Source organism: Sebastes fasciatus, chromosome 10 (genome assembly GCF_043250625.1).
Source record: "Sebastes fasciatus isolate fSebFas1 chromosome 10, fSebFas1.pri, whole genome shotgun sequence".
NCBI classification, from domain to species: Eukaryota; Metazoa; Chordata; class Actinopteri; order Perciformes; family Sebastidae; genus Sebastes; species Sebastes fasciatus.
Window position 1 is genome coordinate 32,503,584 of NC_133804.1, and position 17,043 is coordinate 32,520,626.

A 17,043-nucleotide genomic window follows, 5' to 3' on the forward strand; every position below is an offset into this window, starting at 1 on the left:
TCATAGCAACCTTGTGTGCCCGAGACCAAGCTTGAACCCATCGCTTTGGGTTAATATGCCCTGTTGCTACTCATTACGCATTCATACCCACTTAATGGGCAATTTGAGAGGATTTAACTTTTCCATAATCAATGTGTCATTATGTATTTGTAAAATAAAGTAGTGCTTTCAAAGCCAGCGGCCGTCAATAAGCTACACCAGAGGAAATGTTTCTTTTTTAAAGGTTACTGAGGGAAAATAAGACAAAAACTAAAAATGCCAAGGAGACCTAAAAGCATTTAGTTCATCCATTACCTCAGTCTGGGAGGTTAGATGAGGCTGAAAGCACCGGAGGGAGGGGGGGGGGAGGCAGACAGACTGACGTCGTCTGGGGTCTGAACCCAGATCTACATCTCGAGCCAGGGCCATTCCCAACCGCCTGGCTGCAGGCCGTCCGTCAGCTGAAAGCCTTCCCATCAAACAGCCAGATGCTGCAGGCTGTGTTCTCCCATTTAACCAGCAGACAGATGAATCTATTTCTACATATCAAACTGGGACTTTGTGTTGTGGTGATGGGAATCAGGTGATGCACAGTGTGAGGGTCCCACTGCTGACCTCCTTTAGATAGTGTATGTGTGTGTGTGTGTGTGTGTGTATCCGTCTTCCATTAGACGGTATTAGATGCTGAACCTCTGCTCTGTCCCAGGAGTGGCAGCAGATTGAGCTGAGATCACCCAGAGAGCTGTGCAGCGTTAGTGTGGTGTGCATACGGCCCAGTTTCTGATGCATGAGTGATCTATAAATTCACTACGCACTTCTGGGAGAGGATTTGATGTTTCCCTGCAACACGAGTGCCCCCTGACAAGCGCATCACACCTCAACATTTCAGGTCAGTAAAACACTCACATCGAAAGAAAGAGGCGAGTGAGAGAAACTTACTAAAGATACGGCAACTCCACCATCTCGTGGCAAACCTTCTCACAAGGTGACGCAGCAAAAACACGAGATCATATTAATATATAGTTCAGGTGGTGCAACGGTCTATTATACATAGCAACGGTCTGTTATAAAGAAATTACAGACCGCAGATCGGCGTGATTGGCCAATCAGAATCGAGTATTCAACACAGCCGTGTAAGAAAATTGCGGTAACGTGCAGTCAAGCTGGCCGTCACTCTCATCTCCGTGGTTAAATGGGCCGACGCTATAACTGTAGAACACCCAGATACTGACATTTATGTTAAATGCATTCAAACAGCCCCGATGGAGCTGACCAGGGATGGATAAAGAGAATGGAGCTGACGGGAGAGCTAGAGACGGACTTGGAGAAGTTAGAGGAAGTAGACTCGTGTGACTACGTCCAGTTTTCAAAATAAGGTGTTAAATGGACTCTATGTAAGAATCAGAAATGTCTTGTTAACAGCGACATCTGTGGTCGTTGAGTCAACGAAAGTCAGCGTCCTGTTGCTCCGCTTGTGCTCGCTCTACATAAACATGAACGAGCATCGCTCAACACAGTGAGGCGACACACGTCAGCTAAAAGCACAATATCACTCTATATTCCAGCTGCTTGGCAGTAATGTTAGCTGACCAGACGAAGGTCTCTCCATGAATCAATGCTGATCCTAGTGTTGGCTTTTCCTGCCTCAGCCTCCCAACCGCGGCCGGAGGGAACAGGGGAGACACCGGAGTTTTGGTCGGAGACGATAACGTTTCTCTCTGCAGAGCCCCGTCACTTCACAAGACACGGGAAACCTCTGTTGGTCTGGAGGAGCTGCAGCAGTTATTTCTGCACAAACGTCCACTGTACATTCACTAGATATTCTCAGAGCTAAACTAACTCTTCTGCAGTGTGGAGTGAGCAGCATGCACGTGAGAGTGGAGCGAGCTGTGAGGAAGGCAGGCAGAGGAGCAGAGTACAGCAGAGACTCCGGTCCTGGAGACCAAAGCGACGGTCTCCCCCACGTCCTCCAACCGCGACCAACACTATTTAACAGACGGGCTTCACTAGATAGAACTTTGCGGTTTTGATGCTTCGTGTAGTTTGTGTTGGAGTCTGAGTCTGAACAGCGTAGCCACACGCGAGCGCGCATGGGACACCGACCCGCAATGATTTATGCTTGTAAGAAGTCACAAACAGTTCCTTTAACAAAGGGAACTGTATATAAAAAATCAATATATGTAAATAAGATTGATTGGATTATATTCACCAGAAGTATAAAACATTACACGTCCCTTATAAATCTGAAAGAAAATACCACTAATCTGTGAGTGAAATGTTTTTAATCTTTGATTTTTGGGTTGCTGGAAAAAAAAAATTATAATTCTTGACAGTGACTGATATATTTGACTTCATGACTACATACATGCTGAAAATCAAACATTTTAATGCATTAATTTCGATATTTTCTAAAGTAAAAGTCACTAGAAGTGTATGATTCAACTTTTTCCCATGGTCTAGTGTTAAAACAGTTAACAAAAAATCACAATAAATTGTAATATTGAATCGCAATACTTAAAAATCCAATACATATGAGCTGCTTATTATTTATCCAAGATAATAAAGGCAACAATTATTTTGTCGGCATTCAACAACTCCAGCTGAGCCTCGAGCTGTCCCGATCTCATCCAGTCGTTGAACGCTAACAAGAGAATTGTTGCTTTATCTTGGTTAAAATGATAATCAAAATTTAATTTCCAGCACAGAGCTAATACCCATTTAGCTTAAAACATGGACAAAAAAAACCCTCACTATCACGTTTCAGCTTTTCAGAAAAACTAATAAAAGAATCTCTCTATGAAGTCCTGGTCCGGCCGAGGCGACTGGCACCGAGGCTGTAGCGTGAAAAGGACTTCATCATCACTATAATATGGTCGTGGAAGAATAGCAACGGCCTATCTGGTTCAGATAGCGCAGTGCTCCGTGCTCTGACTGATGGCCCTATCTCATGCATACTGAATAAGAGGCTATACAGAGAGTTAATGAGTGACCAGCGACGGGGAAAATAGCCGAGAGGAACGCGATGACTGACATGTTCCAAAGTAGGTCACGGGATATTTCTCTACACCGTGTTTTCACCCGGCTGAATGCCATCCATCCACCTCCTCCTGTTTCCTCTCCAACCAACCCTTTATTTTTAAAGCCATTTCTTCCTCCCCCATCTCTCTCACTCCCTCTCGTCCACCGCCCGCTCATTGTTACCTAACTCTGCCTCTCTCTCTCCATGTCCTTCCATCTCTCAGAAAATCCCTTTAACAGAGAGTGAGGACCTTTTCCTCTCCTCCTCCTCCTCCTCCTCCTCTTCCTCCAGGCATCTATTTGGTGCAGTTAATGGATAGTTGAGAGATGACTACCGGCAGCGTGGGGGGGAGGAAGGAGGAAGGAGGAAGAAGAAGGAGGGCTGGTGTGGGCTCCTCTTTTGTCTGTAAAATACTATGGATAGGCCACATCACGTCACAGCCCTTTAGAAAAGCTCCGGACACATTTTCATACCGCGCACATGCCGAGACGTGCTCAATTCAATTTGTTTTCTGGGATATAAGAGCTATGAATCTTGGTTGAAGAAGTCAAACTGTCTGAAATGATAGCTCATTCAGACAAGGTTTACCTTTCGAGAGCAGGCACTGCAGACAGTGGAGCCTTTTCTAATGTGACAGCAACCTTTAGAGAGACCTGGCCCACATACTCCCCTCTCTGTCCGTCCTCATCTTCTTCCTCCCTCAACAGGCCAATTTAGATTTTTCTCCCTCTGACGGCGCTTTGTAGCCTTCCTCCCTCTCCCTCCGTCATTAGTCTGCGGTATTGTGGCTGGCTTGTTGCGTCCTCTACTCCCTGCCTGTCTCGATGTGGATCTAATGGCTAAATAATGACTACACACATCTCATCTTTAACTGCTGGCTGATCAGGGTAAGAAGTCTCTGTAATCTTTCTCTGGGCCCCCCTAATTGATTTGTTGAATAGGAGGCCTAATAAGATCCAGGGGAATAATCATTAAGAGTGTGCGAGACTGGGTGTTGCCTCTCCTTTAATGAGGCCTCTTACGAAACACAGAAAGCAATTACACAAACCAAGGTAAGAGGATGTGATCAAAACAGGCCGAGCTTGTGTTGTGCAGAGAGGAAGAATGTGGGAAACGATGAGAAGCTCAGGTACAAATACCGCCTCCAGCTACTGGCACGCATGTTTAATGATTACAAGGAACACCTCGCTGCCTTTAGCACGTTGCTGGGAGCCTTAAGCATAAAACGCACCGAGTGAATGCAAATATTATTATGGAATAATAATGAATAATATCATTATAGCACAATCCATCTGCTACATCTCCAATAGTCCAAGAGCAGGGCTGCACGATATGAAGAAAACATGCGAGATATGATAACGATATTACTTGCAAAGTGTCCTTAGTTCTGCTGTCCTGCTGTTTTCAGTATTCTACTAAAATACAACAAATTGTTTGTTGAATTAAAAGTATTAAAGGAAATAATTTCGGACATTGTTTAATGAACTGAACACAAAAGACACACAAAAAAAGAATGATAGTTGCGATGCGTTTATTGCGCAAGTTCATATTGTGATGACAATAAAAAAAACTATATATTGTGCAGCCCTATCCGAGAGGGTAAATTGAGGGAGCAAAAAACAACAACAACATCCAACTGGAATAGAAAAGAAATTGAGAACAACAAACAAGACGAGTTGAGACTAAAAAGCAATGCAAACCAAAAACTTGGTGTTTACAACGAGATTACTATATTTACACTGAACAAGTGGAGGAACAAGACAAAATAAAAGCTGCCAAGAAAACAGAACTTATCCTGACAATCCCTACTCAAAAACAAAATACCAACCCTGCACACGCTGAACAGAAACCTTCTGTATGTGCATCGTGAAGAGGGTACCCCCGAAACCCAACTCTGTCCCGGCTCACCTCCTCTTATAGGTTTAAAGGATTATTTCCACTGACTTCATCGCTGAGTCCAACACGGTAAGAAACACGACGACAAGACGTATTTGGAAGAGAAAACACACAAGCAAGTATTGAAATAATGAACCCCTTTGTCCAACTGTAAATGATTTTGCAGAGCAACTTTTGAGATTCAACTTTGACCCTCGGTACTTGCTGTAGTTGTATGTGCAACACTAGAGATGCAAAAACTGTAAACTGAACCGTGGGCTTGTTGAACCGTTGCAACACTATTAAATAGCTGCTAATTATTTAATGAGGTGTCAGAGACGTAGAGGATGCAATTATCTAAACAATGGTTCTGTTTTTCTTCTCCCTAATGTGCAAAACAAACCGAACCGAAACCATGACTAATGCATTTGCCTGACTTGTTCGTGCTGTTGATGGACACCATTGTTCAAACTATGAAAGACAAGAAGGGAAATAAGAGGAACGGCTCACAGCTGCATGAGAATGAAACTAATTGTGATGAAATCGAGGTGAAACACCTCAAGCGCAAAAAACAGTATGCAACAATAAGTACTACATTACATAGTGTATTTAGAATAGGCCTTTTCCACACAGACATTTTGACACAGTAGAAAAAAGTACAGGTGTAAATGAATGATGGTTAGTGACACCTGTGCTTTTCCTATTATGAGAAGTTGAATTGTCTGCCGTGAAAAAGGCCCATTGGGAGTTATAACCAGCGGACTAGTGGGCAAGCAAGAGGAAGAGAGCAACATTAGAGCGTGTTGACGGTGGTGTAACGAGGCTGTAATGGCTGTGATAGGGATCATTTACAGAGGGCAGTGTGAATGACGCGGCCTTATATCCATACAGCATGTAATAATACATCATAAATCAATATGGAGAGGTGGAATGGCGTGGGTCAGATGTGAGCTGCGAGCGCCCTCACGCCACATTTCTTACAGAACAATGTTTTCACTCTTAATATAGATTAAAGATTTCCCGCTCTCTTCGTCACTTCTCTTCATTCTTGCACTCAAAGTGCAAATGGTGCGACACATCTGAGAGACTCTAAAATGATCCTCCTCCTTTATACGGAGAAGCAAATTACCGCCCTCCTAATTTTTTTTCCCCCTCCGTCTGATGCAAATAGAAAAAGAATATTTCAATTGTTCTGCCTGACACATTTCCTGATGGGAACCAAAATCTCAAAAATCTTAAAGCCTGTTCATGAGGACGAGAGAGAGAGAGAGAGAGAGAGAGAAGGAACTGGGAGGAGAGAGCAGGGAGTGAGAACGAGAGCATTATATTCAATAATTTGATCTTCTACGGATACTCCGTAAGCTTGAATGAGCCTATTTCCTGTCATTGTGTGAGAGGATTTAAAGAGCATCTGATGAATGTGGGCTCATGCAGCAGCAGGTACATTAAAAGAACTGCCTATTAAATCTGCGCTTTATGGTCTCCCTCCTCTCTCATAACCACATCTTGTAGAAGATAAGACTCTGTCTATTTATACCTGCACATGGAAGGATTCATAATGGTTTTGGGAATTACGTGCGACAGATGGAGTATCGGTCTTCTTATTGTGCTCCATAAAACACTCCCTCGTCCTTTTCGCAGGAACTGGAATGACTATCCCGAGAAGGGAAGGAAGCAAACGATTGCTCTGTGAATCTTTTATTATTGCCATTTGTATTCTCCACTGAGCATGAATTAAAGAGCAAGCAATTTTTTCTATAGATAGCAAAAATGTCTGTGCCTGCAGGGCTGGAAGTGGTATGTGCAGAAGCACACACAGAGGTAGACAGTATCCGCCCTCCCACTGAGGAAGACAGCGGTGTGGAATAGAGACACAGAGCATACATTATGCCTTTGGCTCTTCTTAGTTTCATCTTTGCTTTCCAGACTCTCCTTTAGTTTACCACTCTCTTTCTCTAGCAGCAGGAACGTATAGGCCAGCGAGGAAACAGACAGCCGGGGATAACAACCATGCAGCAGTCAGCTTTACTGTCACACCAACTTTATAAATCAGGAAGCAAATATTTATTCATATAAGTGTCCGGCAATTATATTTAGAGTAATGTGCCCGGAATTTTGGATGCACTTCCCCCGAAGGTTTCCTGTTATAACGGTCATTAATATTCAGCTCAGGTTGTCAGAACGACCAAACGGAGAGCTGTTTCCTCTGTAGTCACTCTGCTGCAAACACACTTGACAAAGTGACCAGAGCTCAAGTGAGCTGTGATAGCCTCATTATTACAATCTCTGTGTCAGAGAGAGAGGGAGAGAGTGTGTGTGTGTGTGTGTGTGTGTGTGTAGGACACACCGGCTGGCACGGTTGGAAAGAGCACAAGAATATTATACTCCAGTAAAAGTTCATTTAAAGACTCAAATACAAGTGAAAATACTTTGATAAAAGTAAAAAGTAGGTCAGTTAAAGCAGCAGTGGGTAAGAAATGGAGCAAATATGATTAGAAAAAGTTATTTTTATAAAACAGTCATTATATTCTGACAGTATATGAGACAGGTAATCTGAAAAAGATCATGTTCCTCTGTGTCCTCACCTGGAAAGTAGACAAGATCAGGTGGCAGCAGCAGAGGGGCGGTGATGAAAAGCTGCGGTCCAGTCGGACAGTTTTCAGCAGCCTTCAAAAATGTACAGGAAGTCATAGGAAAAGTGACATCCTGTTAGATCCGTAGATCTGTAGGCTACTTGTAGTTTGCAGCTCTTTGATCAGGTGAGAGTCAGGCATTTCCCATCATGCCCTGGGTCTGCAGTCGGTGGAGAGCTACTGCGGCGCCTAGCTTTAAAACCTGCGGCCGGCCTCGATCTCGTTTAGGTTATCGTTGCACACGTGTGCGTTACGTCAGAGCAAGACGGCATCAAGTCGGGATCAAGTCGGACACAAATTAAACCAGCATGCATTGCAAATCGCCGCTGATCGATTCTGCTCAGGCCTGGCTCATCTCGAACGAGCCTACTGGCATCTGCAAGATTTCACAGACCGGAGGAAAACAACCAATCAGAGCCGAGCTGGAGCCTTACCGTCTCTGAGCAGCTGTCAATAGCTTCTCTCAAACTCCGACCAAACGGTCAAACTAGGCAGCGCTGATCAAATATGAATCAATATTATGTTACGTTAATGCCTATATCTCTCCTCAGATGTTCTCAGAATCATCTTGTAGTGCACGGTTTAGCTGTAAAATGAGAAAGTTTGTGACACGGCGACCATGTTGAGGAAATACCAAGCACCGCCCACCAGCCGGAGCACAGCCAATAGGAACGCTCTCTCTCAATGAAATGACCTGTGATTGGTCAAAGTCTCCCGTCACGGGCTAGATGTTTCTAAAGTCTGTAAACAGAGCCATGAGGAGGAGCAGAAGTCTAGTTATCTCTCAGAACACTTGAATTACAATATGCTGAAAGGTTATTATGGAATTTTTGCCCAATGACTCCAAAAACATTCTGCCTACTGAAGCTTTAATATGTCGGCTATTCTGAGTCACTGTTACTGCCTTACATTTTTAAAATGGAGCGGTGGGGTAAAGGGAGGGTAAATAAAAAATATGCTGTAAAATGATGATGTTGTATGATAGACGTATTAAAGTAAAGAGACCTTTTGTCCAAACTAATGATAAATTCATCCATCATGAGGTGTCATTTCCTTGTTTTTTGACCAATAAGCTTGCACATTGATGGAGAATTATTTTTTCACTCTACTGATTAATGCAACACAATATAGGTGTGCAAGCTACTGCTGAATGCTGACAGTGACCCTGATGGTCATTTTAAACAATTATTGCCATGTAAAATAAAGACATTTAAATTTTGTTCAAACTCTACAGTGTGCCTTGGATTATTTTTGCATTTTGTTTGTTTTCTGAGACCATCTTCCACCCATACAATGAGCCCTTCACAAGATTTAATGAGCCCAAATACACCTGAAGGATCCAAAGAGCACCTCTCTATAGACAACACCATGCAACCTGTGCATACAACAGATATCCTAATTATTATACAACTTACCATGGCAGTGTAACCTCAGTAGAATAAACCAGAGACACAAAGAGACAAAACTCAGACAATAAACAAAAAATGACCCACAATAATAAAAAAAACAGCTGTAGACACCATTAAACTATATAAACATAAATATAAGACATCACCAAAGCAGACAAACACAGAGCTGTATGAACAATATAAACTCCACAGCTGCACTCATCACCTCAAGTTGCCTGGCAACGTTGACGTCCTCCTCTCCTCTCTGTACAGTTTGTTGTTTCTCACCTGTCCTGACGTCACTCTGAGTCTTCATGTCCTCAACCTGCTCCAGGTGAACTCCTCTGCTTCTCCATTCTCAGTGCAGAATAAAACCAGTCCACTGAGCCTCTGTGTCCCAGTAGGCTATAGAACCTGTCCCAGTGTCTCTGTCCCCGCTGAGACACTTCCTCAAAGCTTCCAAACATGTTGAATGATTCAACATTCAGTTACTGAAGGTAAAAAGTCCCTCAGTGAAGGTGGAAGTCACCTGGAGAAACCAGCATGTAGCCTTTTAGCATTTTGCATCAGACCCAGAATGCACCTGTGTAGGTGTGTTTGATTTGGGTCACTTTGACTCCTCACCAGGTGGTGCTTTAAAATCTCTGATTAAAGCTGAAGTTGGCAGATTGGAGCAAATATGATTAATAAAAGTTATTTTTATATAACGGTTGCTATATATCGACAGTAGAACATGAAACAGGTAACGTGAAAGAAATCATGTTCCTCTGGTGTCCTCCGGTGCTCCTGACTGCAAGATTTCAGACCGGAGGAAAACAAGCAGTAAGAGCTGATCTGAGGTCTGCTGTCCATCACTTGTGACTTTTCACTTTATGAGAAAAAAAGTCGTAATATTATAAAGTAGTAATTTTACGTTATTTTATTTTTTCTCATAATATTATGACTTTATTGTGTAAATCTCAGATGTTTTTTCCCTCCATGTGGCCCTAATACTCCGTAGTACATTGTCTCTTTGGCCCTCACTGCATTAGACTTATATACTATATACTTAGACTATAAACTGTGTTACCTTCATCACAATGATCAAATGTTTTGCGGCTCCTGACAGATTTTTTTTGGCCTAAAATGGCTCTTTTGATAGTAAAGGTTTCTGACCGCTGCAATATGCTGAAAGGTTATTATAGAATTTTTGCCCAATGATGCCAAAAATATATACTGACTACTTCCACTTAGCCTTGATGTTTGTTTGTTTTTTATATGCTTTAGCATGACTTCTTTTTTTGACTCATGCACTTGAAACATAGGCTAGAAAAGTAGCTACAATACTTGAAAAAATACTTTGAAATAGGCCTACTATAAAAAGGACTGATTGAGTGTTAGAGCACCTAGAGTAGAAATGTAACACCTTACCTCCTCAACACCTGCCTGTCGTCATGGCACCAACAAAGCTTGAAACAATCCATGTTTTCTGCAGTCATTAACACATATATATGAATGCCATCCTACAATAAGTGACAGAAAATGTTTTTTTAGTTTATATTGAGAGACATATGTAGCCTATATAGCATGCAGTATGTAGTGTGAGGAAGCAGGCACATGAGGCCTGTTGTGAAATATAAAGAATCAATTTACAAGTGTTTCTGAGAGGTGTTTCATTTGTGGTTTGGCTTCACACGCAGCAGGTTGATCACCCTGTTTGTCTGTGCGTGAGGTAAAAGGCTGTTTTGCTCTACATTACAGCTCCCAACTTCCCTGTTCTGTTCTTTGATTCAACACTCAAATGGTGTTTTTACATTTCCTCATACTGATGTCAGACGGACATTCCAGTTGCTATATAAACACGGGTGTTGTGTTTGTAGTCTCGGTCATCATTTCTACAGCTAAAAAATAACATTACACTCATCAAGTGAATTGCTGAGAACGTGGGATGTGACATCACCGTAGACCGGTTTCAAACAAACACTAGTCAAGTTTATGGAAGATAAAATGAAGGTTACCATGTCGGCCCTACAAGTGATGGAGGAGCAATGTGCAAGGTTTCAATTTAAACTGGCTTTAAATGGAGATATTTTAACCAAAACATGCCACAAGACCTACAGTATTGTCTTAAGTGTATTTCCCACACAAAAATAAATTCCATATTATAAGCTAAGATTTTCATTGAAACTTCTTAAACTTCCTGGTGACAATTTCGTCCCCTTTGCAACCCTAAGGTACAGTATTAAAGGTCCCATATCATGCATATTTTCAGGTTCATACTTGTATTTTGTGTTTCTACTAGAACATGTTTACACGCTGTAATGTTAAAAAAACCCACTTTATTTCCCCCGTACTGTCTGCCTGAATATACCTGTATTTAACCCTCTGTCTGAAACGCTCCGTTTTAGTGCATTTCAATGGAATTGCGTTGCTAGGCAACAGTTTGGGTCCATGTTTACTTCCTGTCAGCTGATGTTATTCACATACACTGCAACAGGAAAAAAACTGGAACACATTTAGAATGTTTAAGTTTAAAACCGTGTAATGGTCTAAATATTGTATATTTGTGACATCACAAATGGACAGAAATCCTGACGGCTTGTTTCAAACGCACAATTTCTGAATATGGGCTGTGTGTATTTCTCCGTATATTGAACGTTTTGATAGTTTAACGGTATTTTTATAGAACTTAAACCTGCTTTATAATATAAAAGACTTTAGACTTTTACAATATGGAACCTTTAAATAAATTGTAAATAATGGAATAATTTTTAAATAATTCATAATATCAACTCACTATGTTATATCATTCCATTATTGCCGTTTTCATAATAATATTATTTGTATTTATTTTATTTCACATGACAATTTGTCCCCAAAAACTTCTTGCATTTCACTTTATTAGCATTATAATGACACATTTCAGATTGGTTCAGATATTGAACCTGTCTATGACGTCTGTAGATCTCCAAAAGGGGTCCTGGCCAGACGTCCAGATATATATAGCTTATCTTGCACGTCCACTAGACATCTAAGAGGGCTCTTAGTCAGACGTCCAGATATTGACAGACGTCCACCAGACGTAATAAAGTGGGGTCTGGACTGACGGACGTTATAAAGACATGATCTGATCGTCATCCTGACGTCACATGACAAGTATAACATGATTATCCATCACAGTTCATAATAACGTTTCCAAGTATATATCTCAGCCTTTATTTTTCTTACAATAAGGGATAGAAATAATGGCCAAAACTTAAAAAAGAAAAATAAGAGCCAAGTAATAAATCCTACTTTCCCTGTGAGAGATGTGTGAAATAGAGCAGCAGTGTTTTCTGTGCGTCTGCTAGAATAATGAAAGCCATGCCCAGCTCCTGTCCGTTTACAGTGTAAACAGACACAGAAACGGCCTTTTCCTCCGCCGTTCTCAGAGGGGGGATGGGAGTCTGGCAGCAGAAACACATCTACAGTACACGCACGCATGCCACACACCACCAGTACAAACACAAATCATCACCCGTGGAGTCATTATGATCGGTTTTCCCGCTTTCTGTTGTAAAGCCACTGTAGTATGTAAAAGCTGAGCAATCACTAAGATGTGGAGTACATCCATAAAACAATTGCAGTCTCCTGCGTCCCTTTATGAAGCCGCGCTCACTGTGAGCTCATAAATACACAGATCCCTGTTTATCTGCCCTCAGCTCTGCTATCTCAGTATCAGTTGTATAAATAAATATGAGCTGTGACTCTCTCTCTGAGCCTATAAATAGAGAGAGGGACCCTGGGTAAAACTGGTGTCTTACACATGCTGCATGGAAACCTGTTAACCTGGACGGTGCACACGTGCACACTCAGCACTATCACGCACACGGGAAGAAAGCCAAGAATAATAATGTGCTCATATCAGAGTCATTTACATTGAAGGCGTGTTTGCTGTGTTCTGTGTGAAAACATCAGGGCACACCGAGGAAGGTCCGTATACGTGCAATCCACCCCGCTGACCTTTGACCCTCGCATTGGCTATTCCCATCATCCTATTGTTTACTCTCCCAGACCCAATCAGCCGTCCCAGGACCGTCTCCCACGGTGACGGCGGGGGCCTGGCCAATGAGCCGAGCTCTCCCGGTGCTCTGTGCAAACTGGACTTGTTTCAAATGTGTGCTCAGCCACGCACACACACACACACACACACAGACACACACACGGACACGCCGCGGGCCTGGTAGCCAACGCTGTGAGCCCACGTCGTGCTGTTAAGCTGAGAAACTGTCAGGCCTCTGTTTGCCCATTAGCCGCCAGCTATATAGAAGGTCGGACGTGTCCTTACTCCTCACAAGGGCGCGGAAAAAAGCCGATGGTTCCTTCAGCTCCTGAGGTGCAGCTACATCCGCTTTTTATGGATCACTGTTTTTCATGTCTCTTCTCATTTTTTTATTGATTTGCTATTTTTTGCCCCAACATACATCCCGCCTTTTTGTTCATATAAAAGCGTTTTCTCTCTCCTGCCTTCCTTTAGCATTTCTTTTCTGCACCAATGAAGTGTGAGAGATCAGCCTTTTAAAACCCGTTTTCATGCTCCAACCTTGCCAATCCCTGCCGAAGCCTCCGCGGTGCAGAGGAGAGCATCGACACGCCGTCTTCCTCGCTCACGTACTCTCTATTTCCAGCAATCCTTGCCCTTCTTCTTCTTCTTCCTCCCTCTCTCCCTCGCTATCTCACCTCCACACACTCTGTATCTGTGTTTCTGTCTGTTCTGCCGCCTCCTGCTCCACCTCCCACTGACAGACAGACTATCACATATGCAGACACTTCAAACATGCTCCTTCTCAAAGAGATCCTTGGAAGAGAGCTCTAGAGGAACCCTGAATAAGTCATCAAATCAGCAGCGTTTTTCTTTTTACCTTCTATCTCCTGTTTTCTTTCTACTCGCACAAATATTTTCATCCCCCTTAAGTTTTTTCTTTTTTTTTTCCTCCCATGTCTGCGAGGCTTCACTCCCTTTTACTTTTATTGTGTTTACTCTGTTTCTGTCTCCTCCTTTTCCTCGTCTGTTTACTTCCATCATTTTACTCCTCACTCCTCTTCATCCATACAAAGATATCTGTAATAATTGCTTTTACTTCCTCTGCCCACCCAGGAACCTGACAGACGGACACTCTAATAACATCCCGGCTCAAAAGGGATTTCCACTCTCTTTCCCCTTTATTTCATTTTCGGCTCGAGTAGAGTGAACATCTGTCTCACCACACTCCGGCACGACAGCTGCGTGATGCAAAGTGGCGGTTGCATGTATACGTATAACGCATGCATCAGTTGCTCCGGGGCTGCAGTCAGTCGGTCAGTCAGTCAGTCAGCCAGTCAGGCTGGTTGTTAAAGGTGTTGCTCCTCTCCTGTCCTGTCTACTCTAAAAGAAGTTGTTCCCATGGTAACTCTGCCCGGTCTGTTAATTGACTGTCAAAATGTGTGATGCTCCATGATGAGGAAAAAAAAAATCCTGCAAACAAAATGTATAGCATATTAATGTGGAGATAATCACATCGCACAGCTGCCTCCAGAGATGATAGTAAGACAGCTATCTAATAAAAATGTTAATGACATGAGCTATAATGAAACTGTAGAGCCTGCGGACACTCGCACGCGGGCACGAACGTGTCACAAGTTACAATGTGCAGGGTTTTAATTGAGGATGTGGATAGATGGCTTTAAAAAGCAATATAATCCAATTTAGCCTCGTATCGACGTATGTGGGATTGTTTGCGAGAGAGAGCAGGAGTGTTTCTGCATGTGAGTGAGAGCCTCGCGCTGCCTGAAGACACCTTGATCCTGTTTTCTCAAATAATCCACAGTGTTGCATGAAAACCTTGAGACGAACAGACGCCCGTTTAAGATGGATGAGAGCGAGGCGCGGACGCTGACATGACATGAAGACTTATGATTCTGTTCCAATCTGTTGCCTGAGTTCAATTGTGGACATGAGAAGAAAGTTTATGAATAACACATAGAGGCCGGAGCGGATGCATACGTTGCATCAGAGATGTTGGAGAGACACATCATTGTGGATTCATAGCCTCATGTGAATTTCATTCTGTATAAAATCTGTTTTAAACAGGGAAACCCCACAGTATCACTCCATATTCTGATTTACTACATTGACACAATAAACTAAATACTATGAAGATCAAGGGCTGAACGGTGGTGCTGTGGTTAGCACTGTCGCCTCACAGCAAGAGGGTCGCATGTTCGAGGCCCTTCTGTGAGGAGTTTGCGTGTTCTCCCCGTATTAGCGTGGGTTTTCTCCGGGTACTCCGGCTTCCTCCCACAGTCCAAAGACATGCAGGTTAGGTTCATTATTGCCCGTAGGTGTGAATGGTTGTCTGTCTCTACGTGTCAGCCCTGTGATAGCCTGGCGACCTGTCCAGGGTGTGTTCGCCCAATGTCAGCTGGGATCAGCTCCAGCGACCCCTAACGAGATAAGCAGTTGCAGATGATGGATGATGGATGGACTATGAAAATCAATGAAGCCAACATGGACAGAAAAGTATCTGCAGATGAAGATGTGTAACATCATCGAATACTGAATGGACCGTAAGGGGAGATTGTTTTGTCAACTAAACATGAATTTTATTATATTCCATTTCTGCCAATAGATCCCCCTAAATGTTACACACTGTTCCTTTAAGTGCAGTACTTTAGTCTGTGAAGTTCAGAATATTGTGATAAGAAACAGAATAAATGCTTTCCAACTTAAAGCCACCTACTTAAAGCAGCGTTAAAGTCTGACTCAGTGTGGCGTCGGGCTTTGTTTCCCTCGTCGAGAGCTACTGAGCGGACTGAATAGGAAACCGTGGTTGTCTCAATAAAACATGAGTAAACAACAAAGACACAGTATATAATCTGCTCAGGTAGCACTGCAGCTTTAAAGCACACACACACACACACACACACACACACAGAGAGAGAGAGAGAGGTTGGGGATCAGAGGAAAAGAGAGGCGGGGATGTTAATCTCTCCAAAACATGCAGGAAAAACACTGTCGCATTACACACACTCTGTTTTTCTTATCTGTCCTCGACGGTCTACGTTGCTGCCTATCTGCTGAACTCCTCGTCACTCCTATACACGACATCCACGACCACACTTTTACCTGATTTCTCTTAGTTTTATACTAAGAGAGTGATTAATCTGTATCCAGGACTATATATATATATATGCCTCCTTATAAGCACAAAGAGGAGCTGGCTGTGTGTTGCCCTTGGAAGCTTCGCCTGTTAAGCAGACCCCGTCTCTTGTTAACAAGGGCCCTCCTCAATTACTCTCCACTGAGACACTTGCTAAAATAGCCACAGAGCCCTTCCTCTCTCCACCCCCCTCCTCCTCCTTCATCCATCCACCTTTATTATTTAGAACCATGGGGATCCGTGTTGCCATGGATTCTGTCGTCATGGCTACAAACAACTACGCACATGTACAGGAAGTGGCGGAGGACGAATGAGAAGGGAGGGCCCCGGGGCGATGAGGGGGTCTTTGAGGAAGCTTAACCTCTGCGAGGTGGCGATCCGGCTGCGATAGGTCACCGGGTTCAGGGCGAGGGGGGTGAAGACGGCGAGGTTGTTCATCACATGGTCAATGACAGGTGGAGGTCAGGGCAAAGCCTCGGAGGGACGCCAGCGAGATTAAAGCACATGTGTGCTATTCCAGGTGCTTGTTTTCTCGATGTCTCTTAAGGGACATCTCAGAGCATTTTCTGGTCTCATATTCCAAAAGCATCTTCCTTCCCGTATTAATTCAGGTTGGCGAGGAGGAAAAAAAAACCACGTTTAAAATCCTGCAATGTGCAAACAGATAAAACATTGTGATTCCTCCTCTGTCTGTGCAGCCTTGAAGGACGCAGGGTGATTTACATAGGGCAGATAAGAGCGGGGTTTTATCAGCGTTGATGGACAACTGACTGACGCTTTAATGTGCTCGTGCAGAAAAATGAAGTTTGCAAGCGCGTCCTTGATTCGTGAGGCGTCGCAGTGACACTCCAAGGCTCTTGTCGAACACTTTGTTCTCAATCAGATCTCAAAGCGAGGCGGTGGCGTGTGGTTAAAACGACGGTTTTGAGAGACATCACTTCCTCGAAAACTCTGTGTGGCCGTTTGACTGGAGGGGATTTAAGGACAAAGCG

General features: G+C 43.2%; 2 protein-coding genes across 3 annotated transcripts in view; one reads left to right on the forward strand and one right to left on the reverse strand.

Annotated features, from left to right (window-relative positions):
• Positions 1-9,473, reverse strand: part of LOC141774733 (ras-GEF domain-containing family member 1C-like) — a 72,006-nt gene extending 62,533 nt beyond the window's left edge. Inside the window, exon 1 of one of the 2 annotated variants that reach the window (XM_074647526.1) lies at positions 9,121-9,473. In XM_074647526.1, coding sequence (XP_074503627.1) covers positions 9,121-9,210 — 90 coding nt within the window. In that variant the 5' untranslated portion in view covers positions 9,211-9,473. The remainder of the gene's footprint in view (positions 1-9,120) is intronic. The other variant, XM_074647528.1, reaches the window with a different exon arrangement.
• tmem126a (transmembrane protein 126A) overlaps positions 1-17,043 on the forward strand; it is a 592,581-nt gene that overhangs the window by 65,805 nt on the left and 509,733 nt on the right. The gene's annotated exons all lie outside the window — the stretch shown is intronic.